Source organism: Triticum dicoccoides, chromosome 4A, assembly GCF_002162155.2.
Source record: "Triticum dicoccoides isolate Atlit2015 ecotype Zavitan chromosome 4A, WEW_v2.0, whole genome shotgun sequence".
Classification (NCBI taxonomy): domain Eukaryota; kingdom Viridiplantae; phylum Streptophyta; class Magnoliopsida; order Poales; family Poaceae; genus Triticum; species Triticum dicoccoides.
Genome location: NC_041386.1, coordinates 71557858 through 71574896, shown reverse-complemented (window position 1 = coordinate 71574896; position 17039 = coordinate 71557858). Strand labels below are relative to the sequence as shown.

General features: G+C 40.8%; 1 protein-coding gene across 1 annotated transcript; it reads left to right on the top strand.

The window, feature by feature from the left end:
• The first annotated feature begins 9966 nt into the window (after positions 1 to 9966).
• On the top strand, positions 9967 to 16118 carry LOC119285050 (protein NRT1/ PTR FAMILY 8.3-like). Its single transcript, XM_037564253.1, has 5 exons — positions 9967 to 10201; positions 12938 to 13037; positions 13381 to 13598; positions 14235 to 14791; positions 15139 to 16118. Exons 1-5 carry the CDS (start codon positions 10136 to 10138, stop codon positions 15959 to 15961), a joined length of 1764 nt encoding a protein of 587 aa, XP_037420150.1. The 5' UTR covers positions 9967 to 10135; the 3' UTR covers positions 15962 to 16118.
• Positions 16119 to 17039: the final 921 nt, after the last annotated feature.

Sequence of the window (17039 nt, the reverse complement as noted above, 5' to 3'; positions counted from 1 at the left end):
AATATCATGTCCCCAAAAATCTCACAAGTTTGCGGGTATGCCATTTCTGATCAACAATTATGCTCTCCCACTTCTCTCATGCTCTTCTCTTCTTATCTACAATATATGATGTTACTGTTGATATTTTGTGTCATTAATTGAATTTTTACCGATGGACATATGCAGGAAGATTGAAGTGAAAAGAATTGATGCATGTCTCTTGGCCATGAAGAGAAATATTATGAGTCCTGCACCGGAGGAGCCAAAGTCTCCGAGGCAACCATGATAGAAGTTGATCTGGAGGTGATGCTTGCTGTGAAGGTTAGTTTGGCTCTTTCTTTGACTTTATCTTGGAAATTGCAAAAATATTGTTGTCATGTTTTTTTTGACTTCGTCCAATTTGAAAGCAACACATAAGTTATAGTCTTGCCTATATTGTTATGCTAAGATGGCTACATGCAGCCATGACCTCTTTTGGTGTCATACATATTTGCACAAACCTACTATCGCAGTACTGAACTTTAAGGCCTCAGAGCGTATACATGACCTTTGGTTTTGGTGACTTATCTTACAGCTACAATAGACAAATTTTCACTACTATATGTTTCGTTGTATGATCATCCCAAGAAGTAACGATTTTGAGTGCTAATCCAGAAGCTTAATTTTGTTGGTATCCTTAAATTCCAAACCTGTATTCTATTAAACTTCCATGTTTCATACTGCACATTTATAGAAATTCCTATGATCCAACCGGAAAAGTAGACGGGCATGGCAATGTTGCGGTGTTTCTCTCATCTGCTATTTGGCCTGCAAGGTTACTATGTTCGTCTCAAATAAGCAAGCAAGTTTATAATCTTTATTTTAGCTTATAAGATGTCCTCATGCCAGTTTTCTGTTGATTCATACAATGGTTGATTCAGACCTCATCTGATACAAGAGAGCTGATGCCAAGGAGAGTTAATAAACCAACTAACAACATAAACATTTGCGTACAACCCTCAGTATAAATGTGAATTATGATTTCTGTCAACTAACAAATGGTTCAAGATAAAGAGATCAGGTTTTATGGTTTGAAATATACAAAAATATTGATTACAAATTTGCAATTGAATAATCATGTTTGGTATTACTTCTATCTGGAGATTAGTCTGATATCATTGATCATAGGTATATACATACACGATTCTTATTGTAAAGCAGTGTACGATGAAGACTTAGATTCGACAATTATGTGATCTGTCATGTAGTGTGCTATGCAAAACACATAGCTTTGGACCCAACTTCTTTGGTTGAATTAATCCTCACAATGGCGTTTCCACTTTGATTTATAATTCTTGTGTTTCCTCCATATTCATGTTTTAGGTTACTGCTTAATGAAGGATAGCTCTTGCTCCTATGTTCATAACCCAGTGGTGGCTATAAATCAAAGCGAGCTGCAGACAGACACACACAATTGTAAGAAAGTAAAATAGTACTGCCAGTCAATAGAGTGCCTGCTTAGTATCTTTCTGCCGTGGTTTACTACTTACTACCGATTGGAGAATCTCTTATTCAAAATGCAAAGGAAACATGCATTAAATAATTTATTTCAGTATATTTTATCTTTCTCTATAATTTATCATGGGTGTCGGTGTCTTTCACGGAGTGAGGTACCGCTGAAGAACAACCGGACCGGATTGGTGGTCGACGACAGAGGCATGGCCCAATGATATGCCTAGGTGTAATCCCTTGTAGAATTTTATTACAGGCCATAATGCATTGATTTCTTTAGATAATAAATGTTCTAAAAAATCTGAAATATTTGTACCACCTATATTTATTTTTATTTTCTCATATATTTCTAATATCTTTCCTCGATATTTTATTTGTAAATGTCTTGACATAAGCCTTTCTGGGAGAGCTCTTTAGGAGCCAAGAGGAGGACACGATCAATCACAGAACATGTATCCACCAATAAGACCCAATTCAAATCTTCTACACTTGATGCAACAACTTGGACCAACAACTCGATTGGACCTAAGAACCTCAATGCACTATTTTCTGAAGATCAACCGGACCGGATTTCTCTCTTCAGTTCCATTATTCTACAAAATGGAGGAGGAAAGCACAAGCATGAAGAAATAAACAACAAGTCAATTAGACCTAAGAATATTAAAAACTGAATTTTAAGATTAATTGGACCAGATTTCCCTCATCACTTACATATTCTTTCTCTACAAAGTGGGGGAGGCAAGAACAAGCACACAAAAAGCATGATACATCAAAGCATTGCAAACAAATGTAAAAAAAATACTTTATACCCCTAACAACTAAGAGTCAAATAGACGGGCGCAGCAACGCGCACCATCAACAATCTAGTATCATGTAATGACGAAGCCTAACTCTCTCCATATGCATCGGCATGTCATAAAAGAACAATTCATGCACACAAAGTAAAGGCCAATGCATAGTATAAACAGTTTCTTGCAATTTTTCCATATTGGAAACATAGAGAGGTGGAGATATAGTTCCTCTCTCATAATAATTGCAAGTAGGAGCAGCAAGCACATGCATATTATATTCATCAAAATCATCATGTGCAACGGTAAAAAGCAACCCATCAATATAATCCTTAATAAGTGCAAACTTCTCCGATATAGTGTAGTCGGGAGAATTCAAAAAGATAATAGGACTATCATGCGTGGGTGCAATAGCAACAATTTCATGTTTAACATAAGGAACTATAGCAAGTTCATCTCCATAAGCATAATTCATATTGGCATCTTGGCCACAAGCATAGCAAGCATCATCAAAAAGGGATATTTCAAAAGAATCGACGGGATCATAGCAATTATCATAGCATTCATCCTTCGATAAGAACGAAGGGAAATTAAACAATGTATGAGTTGAAGAGTTACTCTCATTAGAAGGTGGGCACGGGTAGCTAATCCGCTCTTCCTCCTTTTGTTCTTCGCTCTCCTCATCATCTCTTTCATCCAATGAGCTCACAGTTTCATCAATTTCTTCTTCCATAGATTCCTGCAAAATATTAGTCTCTTCTTGGACAGCGGAGACTTTCTTAATAAGCGCATTAATTTTGTAATTGTATTCATAATTCTCATAACAATATTTCAGGATAGCTAAATTTTCAGGTCTATAAACAGCATCATCAAAATCTTCAAACTCTTTAAACATAGATTCAATTTCATAAGCACCCATAAAAGAAACAAATCCTTCTATTTGTTCCACATCATAGTAATCATATATACCATTAGCATAAGAAGCTAAGGTTTTATTATCATTAAATTTGCATAAAAAGGGAAGGTGTGGAGCCTTCATCCTAGAGCAACAAGTATAATCATAACTCAAGCATACTTGCCGAGCATACCACTTCAATATATGAATTTGATCCCATAATAGTTTCCCTTTTGTGTCAAGCGGTAATCCCTAAAGTATTCACGTTGATCCAACGTTACTCCCATTACATAATTGAATGGGGTTTTCTCAGGATTATTAAAGTAGTACATAATATTTTTCACATAACCAACATCGAGGGTTTTAGGAGGTTCCCCATCTCCATGAATAGCAAGTACACCTAAATTTTTTGGTATTTCATGTTCCATATCCATAACTAAAGATAAAGAACAAGTACGAACAACAAATAAAAATTACTTAGTGATAAAGCAAACAAGCACACACGAGAATATTCACCCCACGCTATTGCTCCCCGGCAACGGCGCCAGAAAAAGGTCTTGATAACCCACAAGTATAGGGGATCACAACAGTTTTCGATAAGTAAGAGTGTCAAACCCAACGAGGACCTAACGGTAGAACAAATATTCCCTCAAGTTCTATCGACCACCGATACAACTCTACGCACGCTTGATGTTCGCTTTACCTAGAACAAGTATGAAACTAGAAGTACTTTGTAGGTGTTGTTGGATAGGTTTGCAAGATAATAAAGATTATGTAAATAAAAAGTAGGGGATGTTTAGATAAAGAAACAATAAAGTAAATATAGCGAGTGTGGAAAAGTGGTGGTAGGAGTTGCAAAATTGCCCCTAAGCAATTGACTACTTTACTAGACCGATAGCAAATATTATGTGGGAGAGGCCACTGCTAGCATGTCATCCCTGACTTGGATTTCTATGCACTTATGATTGGAACTATTAGCAAGCATCCGCAACTACTAATGTTCATTAAGGTAAAACCCAACCATAGCATTAAGATATATTGGTCCCCCTTCAATCCCGTATGCATCAATTTCTATGCTAGGTTGAAGCTTCTGTCACTCTTGCCCTCCAATGCATACTCCTATCAACATACAACTAACCCTAGGGTGTGATCCACGCGCGCAATCATATGATGGGCACCAAAGGATAGCAACATAACCACAAGCAAATTAAATCAATCATAGCAATTCATCAACCACCGATAGGACAACGAAAATCTACTTAGACATCATAGGATGGCAACACATCATTGGATAATAATATGAAGCATAAAGCACCATGTTCAAGTAGAGGGTACAGCGGGTTGCGGGGGAGTGGACCGCTGTAGATAGAGGGGGGAAGGTGATGGAGATGTTGGTGAACATGGCAGAGGTGTTGGTGTAGATCGCGGTGATGACGATGGGCCCCGGTGGCACTCCGGTGCCACCGGAAGCGAGGGGGAGAGCCCCCTCCTTCTTCTTCTTCCTTGACCTCCTCCCTAGATGGGAGAAGGGTTTCCCCTCTGGTCCATGGCCTCCATGGCACGGGAGGGGTGAGAGCCCCTCCGAGATTGGATCTGTCTCTCTGTCTCTCTCTGTTTCTGTGTTCTCTGATTCTTCCCTTTCACCGTTTCTTATATTCCCGGAGATCCATAACTTCGATTGGGCTGAAATTTTAACATGATCTCTATCCGGATATTAGCTTTCTTGCGGCGAAAGAAGGGCATCAACCGCCTTACGGGTGGCCCACGAGGGTCAGGGGCGCGCCCCCTGCCTCGTGGCCACCTCGGGCACCGTCTCACGTGGATTTTTCTTCCCAAAAATCATATATATTCCAAAAAAATCTCTGTCAGTTTTTATCCCGTTTGAACTCCGTTTGATATGGATATTCTGCGAAACAAAAAAAATGCAACAAACAGGAACTGGCACTAGGCACTGGATCAATATGTTAGTCCCAAAAATAGTATAAAAAGTTGCCAAAAGTATATGAAAGTTGTAGAATATTGGCATGGAACAATCAAAAATTATAGATACGACGGAGACGTATCACTTTCCCATGAAGGATATGGCTACCTCATCTAATCAAGAGATGACTAGTTCATTGAATCAGGAACCAGTTACAATTACCGAACCTGCCATTTCGATGGAAGACTTTGAAAGTCCTGTGGAGCAGAACAATGAAGTTCCTACTAGGAGCAAGAGACAGAGGACTGCAAAGTCCTTTGGTGATGATTTTCTTGTGTATCTCATGGATGACACTCCCAGTTCTATTTCAAAGGCCTATGCATCTGAAGATGCTGACTACTGGAAGGAAGCGGTTCGTAGCGAGATGGATTCCATCTTGGCAAATGAAACTTGGGAGATAACTGATCGTCCATATGTGTGCAAACCTATAGGATGCAAATGGGTATTCAAGAAGAAGCTTAGGCCTGATGGTACTATTGAAAAGTACAAGGCTCGGCTCGTGGCTAAGGTTTATACCCAAAAGGAAGGTGAAGACTTGTTTGATACTTACTCACCTGTGGCTCGACTGACCACTATTCGAGTTCTGCTTTCACTAGCTGCCTCACATGGTCTTCTCGTTCATCAAATGGATGTTAAGACTGCTTTCCTAAATGGAGAGTTGGACGAGGAAATTTATATGGAACAACCAGATGGGTTTGTACTAGATGGTCAGGAAGGAAAATTGTGCAAGTTGCTGAAGTCTTTGTATGGACTCAAGCAAGCACCTAAACAGTGGCATGAGAAGTTTGAAAGAACTTTAATAGCTGCAGGCTTTGTTGTAAATGAAGCTGACAAATGTGTGTATTATCGTCATGGTGGGGGCGAGGGAGTTATCCTTTACCTGTATGTTGATGACATACTGATTTTCGGAACAAATCTTAATGTTATTAAGGAGGTCAAGGATTTCCTATCTCGCTGTTTTGAGATGAAGGATTTAGGAGTGGCTGATGTCATTCTGAACATCAAATTATTGAGAGACGATGATGGTGGGATTACATTGCTTCAATCTCACTATGTGGAAAAGATCTTGAGTCGCTTTGGCTATAGTGACTGCAATCCCTCTCCAACACCATATGATGCATGTGTGTTACTTCAAAAGAATCGAAAAATTGCTAGAGATCAATTGAAATATTCTCAGATTATTGGCTCGCTTATGTACTTAGCTAGTGCTACAAGACCTGACATCTCTTTTGTTGTTAGCAAACTGAGTCGGTTTGTCTCAAAACCAGGAGATGTGCATTCGAAAGCTCTAGAGAGAGTTTTGCGTTATGTGAAAGGCACTGTGAATTATGGAATTCACTACACCGGGCACCCAAAGGTGCTTGAAGGGTATAGTGACTCAAACTAGATCTCAGATGCTGATGAGATAAAGGCCACGAGCGGTTATGTATTCACTCATGGAGGTGGCGCTGTTTCTTGGAAGTCTTGCAAGCAGACCATCTTAACGAGGTCAACAATGTAAGCAAAACTCACAGCAGTAGATACAGCTACGGTCGAATCAGATTGGCTTCGTCGGCTCTTGAATGACTTGCCGGTTGTTGAGAAACCTGTGCCGGGTGTCCTTATGAACTGCGACAATCAAACTATGATCACGAAAGTGAGTAGTTCAAAGGATAACATGAAGTCATCAAGACACGTTCAGAGAAGGTTAAAGTATGCCAGGAAAATGAAAAACTCTGGAGTTATTGCATTGGATTATATCCAAACGTCTAAAAATCTGGCAGATCTTTTTACTAAGGGTCTATCATGTAATGTGATAGATAATGCATCAAGGGAGATGGGTATGAGACCCACAATATGAGTTGTTCACAGTGGTAACCTAGTCTATGTGATCGGAGATCCCGTGAATTAGATGTGGAAGACAAGCTGTTGGTCAACTGAGAGGCGAGTATCCTTACTGTTAACAATACCACTCCATGAAGATGCAATACTCTCCTAAATCTGCATGGCAGGTTGATGTATATCTTAATGTGTTCTAAGTGGCTCATTTAAGTAGAGATGTTGTCCTGCAGAACATCTTTTGAAGAGCACACCTATATGAGTCTGATTGTCAAACATCACAATATATGAGAGTAGGGTTCTCTCTAGTAAACTCATGAAATGTCACGGAGTATGACGCATAAGCTCCGCCCGCGGGAAAGACCCACAGTAGCCTAGTATCGGTCAAGGCTTTGTGTGAAGCTAGATTCACAGAAAACTTGCAGTTCAAGGCCCAGTCCACTGTTCAAGTTGCCTACTAGTGTAGCATAGAGTTCTAGGTGGAAGTTCAACTTAACAGTCTCCACTGCAATACCGGTATATAAAACAGTGTTTTGGAATCAAAGGTAAATTTCTGTGTGCCTCTGGGATCTGGTGGGGGATTGCTGGAATTTAGTCTATATTGGGGCATCCCAATAACTATTTCAGAAATTCCTAAATAAATCCTAGAGGCCCACTTAGCCCATTTGTGCAAGGCAAGGGATACCACTAAAGTTTAGTCCCACATTGCTAGTTTAGTGGGAGTTGGACCTCCTTATTAGGGAGGTTCTTTCCCCACTTGTATGAGCATGAGAACAAGAGGGATATCCACGTGCGCTCCTCCTTCGTCGCCCGCCTCGTCACGACGCACCGCGAGTTGCGGGAATGAACCGATGTCTAAATTTTTGCCACGCACTACGGGTATACAAAAGGTCACTCGGGAGCTAGAAAGTTTTTGCTGTAGTGGATATTGAATACGGAAGCTGCACCCTTCGGTTGTTGTCTGTTCGTTTCGTCTCCCGCGTTCCCTTCAGCTCCCGGCGCAGCCTCTCGCCTCCTTCTCTTGCGCCTATAAAAGTGAGGTCGCTCCTCTCAGAGAGATGCACCAGAACTCCTTCTTCCTCTCGCCACAGTTCCTGAGCACTGCGCTGCTGCTACGTTCTTCCCCATCCCGGCTTGCGGCGTGCACCGCAGGTCGGGACAGTAGGCCTCCGAAACTGCACCTTTTGTGTCATGTACGGGAGAAGGGTGATAAGGTTTTTGGGGAGCGCTTCGCGCGACTACTGACTTCTTCGTCACGGACGCCCCGGACTCCGATGACTACTTCCCCGACGACGACTTCTTCCCCGACGTCGACAACTTCCTCGACGACATGGCTGGCGAGGACACCAACCCCAAGTCCAGACTTCTGCTGCTGCTGCTGCTATCCCGTACGTGTTCTTCCTCTTTCTATTAGATGCCCTGCTACAGTTTCTTGTTCTAGTGTTTGCCCTAGATATATTAGACTCTGTTTCATATATGCAACTTGCTATACTGTCTGCTCCAAATGTGTTTAGTTACAGTTCATATATGAAGTTGTTGTTTACCTTCTCTTTGTCAAATCGCATGACTTGTTTTATCACTACTATACTAGTCGTGCTTTATCTAGTGTATCTGTTAATAAAATCATTCGGTAAATTGCTCATATTTCCTACACAACTCATACAAGATTACATGTTAATTGAATATATCTTGCTCCTTGCCTTCACCCATCAATCTGAACTATGGGAGAGGGCCGGGCATTATACTCCAACACAGGGTCTTTTACTCAAGACCTTCTGGCTCGGATACTATATTGAATTCATGATCCAATCAACTCATCCAAAAATCTTAACTAATGGAGAAAGGTGGGGTATGCATTTATACGTCAACACTCCTTTGGCAGTTCGACTCATTTGTAGTCCTTGACTAGTCACTTTGGCGGTGGTGCACAATAGCACAAGATATTCCGTGTGTAGATGCAATAGTTGGCGTGGCAGTCGGGCGATGGTTGATAGTCCAAGCTGTGAATAGGGAGAAATAAAATTGTCAACTGAGAGGATGATCTAGAAATCAAATCACCATGTATGTAGGCACAAAGATGAGTTCAAATCAAAACGCCACATAGGTGATGTTGTACCAGAAAAAAATGAGAGACAAAGTAAGACTTTTGATTTGTTTTCTGTTTTCGCTATCGCAAGTTGCGGAGAGTTTTTTTCAAGGGGGAAGTGTTCATTTTAAAAAGGCAATCTAGAAAATCAATCAAGCTGCTTTGTGTAGCTGGCTTTGCACGTATAATATCGTCTTGGTAAATCGATTTGGTTATCTAAAGTCAACATTCACTAATGGAATGTACCAAAATGCTTACTAAACATAGTTAATTTTTATTTTGCACTTTTAAAAGGGGGTCACAGCCCCCTTTGGGCTCCAAGAGGCTCCGCCAGTGGTGGTATAGACACTGTATTGCGCTTCAGCCAGGCGGTTCGATCCCCACTGGGAGCGATGATTTGAACCGCGTGGTTCCTTCAAAAAAATCTACTAGGATGTTTGCCTCTCTAGTCTCTTTTTTAATATCTGGTGTTTTGCACCCTTACAGTGTGTTTGGTTCGTGAGAATTAGAGGTGAGTATGAAACTTGAAGGGTGCGAAGATTAAAAGTTCTCTGATTGATCGGAAGGAATGAGAATTTAAGTGGGAAGAGAAATGAAAATTAAGAGAGTCAATTCCCATCGATTTCTTTCCACGGATGCCTTGTTTTTTTTGTTTGTTTGAGAATCACGGGTGCCCTGTTAATTCATGTGCAGTGCTCTATCCTAATTAATTCCCATCTTATACCAAACAAAGGATGAGAGTAAAATTATTAAACCTCGCATGCCTAATTCCTATACAAACTCCCTCGTGCAAACTTCCATTCCCCTACCTAACGGTTACCAAACAAGCTATTACAGAAAAAGAATGCTTTGCAATTACATAAGTTTAAGAGGGCATGGATGCAATATCGCCAATAAAAATGAAGACTAATCACTACTCTGCCGGAGGCAGCGGCAGAGATAAGCTTTGTTGTTTCGCCCTGTCTCTGGCTTCAGTAATTGACTAGAGGTGGCTGTTGCACTAGTCTCCAAATAACCAGGAGTCAACCCACCGTTCATCGAACGTTCAGAGTTTTCTTTGAAGGGGAACAGCCCTCGGAGCTCCCCAAGCCGCATTCATGGGTTCGTCGCTGGGGGGAGAGGAGGAGGAACGGGTCCTGCTAGCGCGCGCGACGCCGCCGGAGGTACCCCCGCCTTCTCATCCCCACTCCATGAAATTTCGAATGGTTCTGCTTGTTTGTATTCAAGAATCCCGAGTAGGGTTTGGACTCTTCTCTAATCCCCTTTAGTTTCTTCTTTTGGTTGCGTGTTCTTATCGATTGTATTGCTTTAATTGGACGCAATCGCTAGAGAAAGAAGAGAAACATACTTCGATTTGCAGCTCGAGTGGATTGACGTGCTCTTCTTTGATTGATTTGATGTAAAGTCGTAGGGAAGAAATAAAAACGAAGGGGAAATTCTGTAGAGGTGGTGGCTGACAGGCGAGGCCCACATGAGGACGCCTACCCCTTTAGGATTGCGGTATACCCCTTTTTAATCGAATTTATGATGCAATATCTCGTAAATTGGAGGCTTGGAGCACGCAATTCTTCAGAGGGGTGCAGAATTATTGACTTGTATAAATGACATAAAATCGAAATTGAATGAATTGTTTTTCCTAAAATTAATGTTTGCTTTTCGGTGTGAACTTCGCTGATGTTGTCTTGCTTGTGAGGTCGGTTCGTTATTTTGACTGGTACCTTCTTTCATTGTTTGGTTGAAAGTGATGGAATGGAATGGGATAAACGTGTTTGACTGGAAGGTTAAGATTGTAAATGGATTACTGTCTTTTCAATGAACTTATCCGTGGAAAGAAACCTCAAATATTGATCAATGGACTATTCCAGATTACTACGCAATAAAATTAGAACACTGTAAAGTTTGGAGTTATATGCATCTAGGGTGAAAAATGAATATCGGATTACTGTTTTATCCAAATGATTGTCAAATTTTGGATGCTATACTGTGTTATCCACAAAAAACACTATAAATTGACAATCGGATGTACACTGTCTCTCTACCCAGTTGTCATATCTGAACTATCGGATCCATTTCCAATCCATTGAAACATGTAATGACTCCCTACTAATTTGTGTTCTTGGAAAACATATTTTTAGTACTACTAGAATTCTAAACTGTAGCTGTAGTAATCTGTACTTGAGTAACAACCAGGAAAAGCCCTGTGAAATGTTCAACTCTAAACTGATCATTCATTTTGGAAAAGCCCTTCCCCAGACCCTGCGCAAGCGGGAGCTACATGCACTGGGGCTGCCCTTTTTTTATTTACTCCATAACATTTATCAAGTCGAAAATTTGCTCCATGGCTGGAATTTTCTAGATGGATAACACTTTGGTCTGAGCATCTCAGAGTCTTTTTTCCCACTTAGTGCATATTTTTTCTCAAGGATATATGCCTTACATGCTCCTATAAAAAAAATCTGTCCGTATGTTCATGCAAAGTTTTTTTTTTAGCTCTTTGAGAGCCCCTTTGAATTCTGAGAGTCGGAGACTTTGTTGAACTATTTGCTTATTAATAAATGGGCCATATGCATCTTTTGGATGCAGAGACAGGGGGGTAACCTCCTTTTCGAAAAAAAATGCTCCTATAACATCAAGCATGCTGAGAGCTCTTTTTTGCATGTTTGAATCTACATTTATTCTGAACCCACAATCTTTGTCCCTTTTCTGTTTGAGCAACACAAAAGCTTTGCGCATGAATGCACTCATAGATGGAAAAAGTATTTACATGGTTACAACTATCCAGTCACAACAACCACCTGTGCCACAACCTTAAGCGCTAAGCTCCTCCAGTACTGATGCTTGGAGTCTAGTCACTTCTGCTCAGATACACAACATTGCCTCCCATGGTCGAGTGGCACAAGCCGATGAATGCGTCTCCAATGGAAAGAGGGCACGCAGTCGATCAGATCCATGAGAGCACCTTGTTCCACCAGGGTCGGGAGAAGGAACAGTGCAGCAAGTGGTGTCCCATGGAAACTAGGGCCGTCTGCAGAGAAGCCCATGTAGAATCTTGTCAACACGTTTTCCCACCTTTTTGTAGAGTCCTAGCACCATAAGCTAGCAAAGTGCATAGTCATCAACACCGATTTGACCAGGACCAATCACATGCCCGCTTTTCAGTATGGTAGGCGGCCAGCAATCCGATCCACCAGCTGCTTAGAAGGCTCGCTGGGTAATTTGCTAACTGTCACTGGGATCCCTAGGTACTTCACCAGGAAGGTGGTAACATGGCATCCCGTTAGTCTTCTTGTTTATGTTCATGCTGTCCTTGTGAGACTAATCTGGGAAGAAATCTGTCCGTATGGAAATAAGGACAAATTTCCTTCTTATTCTGCGTGTGCTAGTTGTACTTGTAGTACTATTAGTAATCAGGAATTTGATAAGGATCAATAAATATAGTACATGATGATATTTTCTTGATAAGTAAATGTGTCTGAACAACGCATGATGATCATGTGGACACCTGCCAAGGGCATCATCTCATATTGATTCTGAGAAGGATCAGGCATCCTCTGCTGCACTAGTTTTAGGAAGCTTTGCTTTACATAATTGATCACTATGAGAATGGTGGATCACCTTTTCTGCAATTAATTGTACTGATCTATCTTCGATTTATTTTATCTGTGGGGTCAACTATTAATTTTAAATAGCTAGTGAGGCAAATCCTTTGAAAAATGCAATTGTTCACGTTTATCACGCTGTCACAGGCTCACAATCTCTGCCAATGTGTGTGTTCTTTTCGTTTCATGCAACAGTTTTTTCATGCTTCCATTTTCTGCTGACTTGGATTGAGCTATGAAAAGCTTCCACTTGTCAAATAATTTGTAGATCAACCATTAACAAGTTTACTTTATTCACAGAACTTTGATGAATACACAGGCGATGGGTCAGTTGATTTCAGAGGCCACCCTATTTTAAAGCATAATACAGGCAACTGGAGAGCATGCTCATTGATTCTTGGTAATAATTCATCAAGAAATCTCCATGAAGGAACAATGTAATCCTCATGTTTGTTAGGGACAAAATCATAAGATCCTGTGAGACCATCTTTAAGAAAATATATTCTCAGTTGACTTGCAAAATTTTAATCTTGCAATTCATTGAATTGGAAATATTTTCATTAAAGTTTATGTAAGCATTTGTCAGCTTAAGAGAGTATATTTGATGATATTTTTTTCGATAGTTGAGTCTATGTTTCATGATGATCTTTTATCGCTAAACACAAGAAAGAAAAGCCTTTGTACTTGTATGATTGTATGTAATGTTAAATTCACATGACATTTGTTTATTTATTACATGGCAGGAACTGAAGTGTGCGAACGCTTAGCCTACTATGGGATCTCCAAAAGTTTGGTCACTTATCTTTCAACTAGACTGCATGAAGGCAATGTGTCTGCAGCTAGAAACTTCACAACCTGGCAAGGAACTTGTTATCTCACACCACTTATTGGAGCAACCTTAGCAGATTCTTACTGGGGAAAGTATCGGACTATTGCTGTTTTCTCAACTATTTACTTTCTTGTAAGTTTCGACTAACCACATCCAAATGTACCTCAAAATTTCTTACTGGGGGAAAAGAAATCTCTTTCTCATTGGTTCAGTTGAATGGGCTTTGTAATAGTGTTTAGTACTTTGCACATGCTAACTTATTTGGTGCCAAATAACCATGTCATGGTGTTATTTTCGTTGGTATTCTTGATGGATGAAAGGTTAGCCATAGACAGGTTGAATGTGGACATGTAGAGCTTATCTTTTTCTCGAACACCCATATATAGCTTATTTTATTGAACATGCGTATATAACTTATTTCATAACAAAGATTATGGACACTGCATAATAATGAGTTCAGATATATTTTTTAACATGATACATAACTAGCATGTTTCACATATACTCCCTCCGTTCCTAAATATAAGTCTTTCTAGGGATTCTAATAGTGGACTACATACGGAGCAAACGAGTGAACCTACACTCTAAACTACGTCTATATACATCCGTATGTAGTTCATAGTGAAATCTCTAGAAAGACTTATATTTAGGAACGGAGGGAGTATTTGCAAACTTACTTTTCTTAGTTGTGCATCTGATGTCCCAGTACGTGCTTATTTCTGCTGATATATTGTGCTAATGACTCCTCAATGTGCATTTTGATTGAAGGGGATGTCAGCATTGACGCTTTCAGCATTGGTTCCTTATCTCCAGCCCCCTCAATGTATTGGGTCTTTTTGTCCAAAACCAGCCTTACACCAGTATTTGATATACTTCGTTGGACTATACATGATTGCTTTAGGGGCTGGAGGTATCAAGCCATGTGTTTCGTCCTTCGGTGCAGACCAATTTGATGATACCGATTCAGTTGAGCGAACAAAGAAAGGCGCTTTCTTCAATTGGTTTTATTTCTCCATAAATATCGGTTCATTGATCTCTGGCACTGTTCTTATTTGGGTACAAGAAAAATATGGATATGGTATTGGATTTGCAATCCCTACCTTTTTCATTGCCCTAGCTATCGGAAGCTTTTTTCTAGGCTCAGAGGTATACAGATTTCAGATACCTGGAGGAAGCCCTCTTACAAGAGCATGCCAGGTAGTTGTTGCAGCCATTTACAAGCGAAATGTGGACTTGCCAGTTGATAGTTCTCTTCTCTATGAGTGTCATGGTAAGAGATCAGCTATCGAGGGGAGCCGCAAGCTGGAGCACAGCAGTGAATTCAGGTACTTTTCTTGGTTATCATCAGGAATCATTTGCTGTGTAAGATGCTATTACCTTACCAAATTAATTAGTGGCAAAAACTGTTCAGATGGTGGAGTTCAGAATGCTGTTCTGGAAGTAATAAAAACATATTTGTTGAAGTTTAAGAATTAAATAAAATAGTTTACAATTTAACAAAAAAGTATGCTACTATATTGATCTAACACTCACGTGCTTGCAAAGCTTGTGTCTTGGGACTTCCTGGACACAGCAACCCCTTTTCAGAACCATGACAGGTAAACCTTACACGAGATGTAAGTAGCATAAGATTCGCATACCCACTGACCCGATGCATATTTGCCCTCTACAGTTTCCTTGACAAATCTGCAGTCATTTTGCGGAGTGAATGCGGCGATATTCATAATCCTTGGAGGCTTTGCACTGTCACACAGATTGAAGAGCTCAAAATATTAATGAGGATGTTTCCAATCTGGGCAACGGGCATCGTGTTCTTCACTGTCTGCGCTCAGAATTCATCAATGTTCATAGAGCAAGGGATGGCACTCAACAACCAAGTGGGATCATTCAAGATCCCGCCAGCCACCCTGTCGTCCTTGGACGTAATCAGCATCGTCGTTTGGGTCCCTATTTATGAGAGATTCATCGTGCCGATAGCCAGGAGATTGACTGGTAAGGAGAGGGGCTTCTCGGAGCTCCAGCGCATGGGGATCGGTCTTTTTGTGTCCACCATCGCAGTGGCAGTCGCAGCATTGGTCGAGATCAAGCGCCTGGAGAGCGCAAGATCCGAGGGCCTGGTCCATCAGAAGGTGCCTGTTTCCATGAGCATTCTCTGGCAAGCGCCTCAGTACCTGCTGATCGGTGTCGGCGAGGTGTTCACGTCCATCGGTCAGGCTGAGTTCTTCTACAACCAGTCTCCAGACTCCATGAGAAGCCTGTGCTCGGCTTTTGCCCTTGTCACCGTGTCGCTCGGAAGCTATCTTAGCTCGTTCATACTGACCCTGGTGTCGTATCTTACGACGAGGGGGGAGCAGATGGGGTGGATTCCTGACAACCTGAACGAAGGCCACCTTGACCGCTTCTTCTGGCTCATTGCTGGCCTCAGCTCCCTGAATTTTCTTGCTTTCCTTTATTTTGCACAGCAGTACAAGTGCAAGAAAGCTTCTGTACTTTAATGTTTTCTGCTTTGCCATGTATTGTACAGAAAGTTGCGTGCATATTTCCCTCATGAACAGGCTAACAATGTACAGTCTTCTGTAATGTACAGTCTTGTATCCTTGGATACATTCGTTACTTGGACAGTGGGAATAGTTTACTTTTCCCTCTTGTTAATGAAGCTTATAAAACCATGTAGCTTTAGTTAACACGTCTGATGTCTCGATCATTCCAGTTTGTGACCTCAAGTGTCAGGGATCTGCGTGCTTTCTAGCGGCAGAGTAACTGACCTGGAAAGTGATTGCAAACATGCAATGGTGGGTAGCACCACAGTGTACCCCAGATGTGTGAGTTAATGCATTGCAAAGGGTTTTGAACTAAAACCACGACAAGTATTTTTGAACAGAGGGAGTAATGTTGTATGGTCTGGAGAGCACATGCTTCCCTTATTTTAGAAAACTCAAAACTAAGTCAAAACATTTCAAAAGAATCCAAAAAAGTATGGTGTGTAGGAACTAGAGTGAGTCATGCGTCAGCAATTTATGCGGAAAAATCCATTCGTTAGCAGTCTATGTAAAAAATGAAATAATCTCTTGAAAAGTTTTTTTCTTTTTGTGCTGTCAATTGAACCGAGCATTTAACGAGACTTGAAATACAAAAATGCAAAAAAAGACGAAATCTAAGAAAAACTGATTCACTAATCACCCTTATGTGATTTTTGTTAGATCATTTGATAAATATAAAAATCATTATTTTTTTCTGAAAAGGGTGCACACTTGATGGGTTTCTCATGGAAAGCGCCTACTTCAGAGGAAGTCCTTTTCTTCACGTACCTTCAGATGCTGATCCCGATCTTGGTGAAGTGCTGGCCTGTAGAGATCTTGTGTGCTGTGGAATAGTGATTAGGATTAGCGTGCCCAGTTACTTTATTTCAGTTCTATCAGTGACTTTTCACTCGTCGCTTTTGATAAGCTTAGGTCACAAGCAAGTGTATCTCCAAGTTAAACTTTCCAAAAGCCTCATCTTCCCAGCTCTAAACCAAAATATTGGGCTGCTTGCTCACCAAGCCGCCGTCCACCTCAACTTGAGTTCTTCACC

Bases quoted from the DNA above. Each gene is read 5' to 3' on its own strand.
- LOC119285050 (XM_037564253.1), top strand. From the start codon at position 10,136: ATGGGTTCGTCGCTGGGGGGAGAGGAGGAGGAACGGGTCCTGCTAGCG. The intron at 13,038-13,380 runs GTAATAATTCAT...ATTACATGGCAG, and splicing joins AGCATGCTCATTGATTCTTG to GAACTGAAGTGTGCGAACGC. The intron at 14,792-15,138 runs GTACTTTTCTTG...TGCCCTCTACAG, and splicing joins GAGCACAGCAGTGAATTCAG to TTTCCTTGACAAATCTGCAG.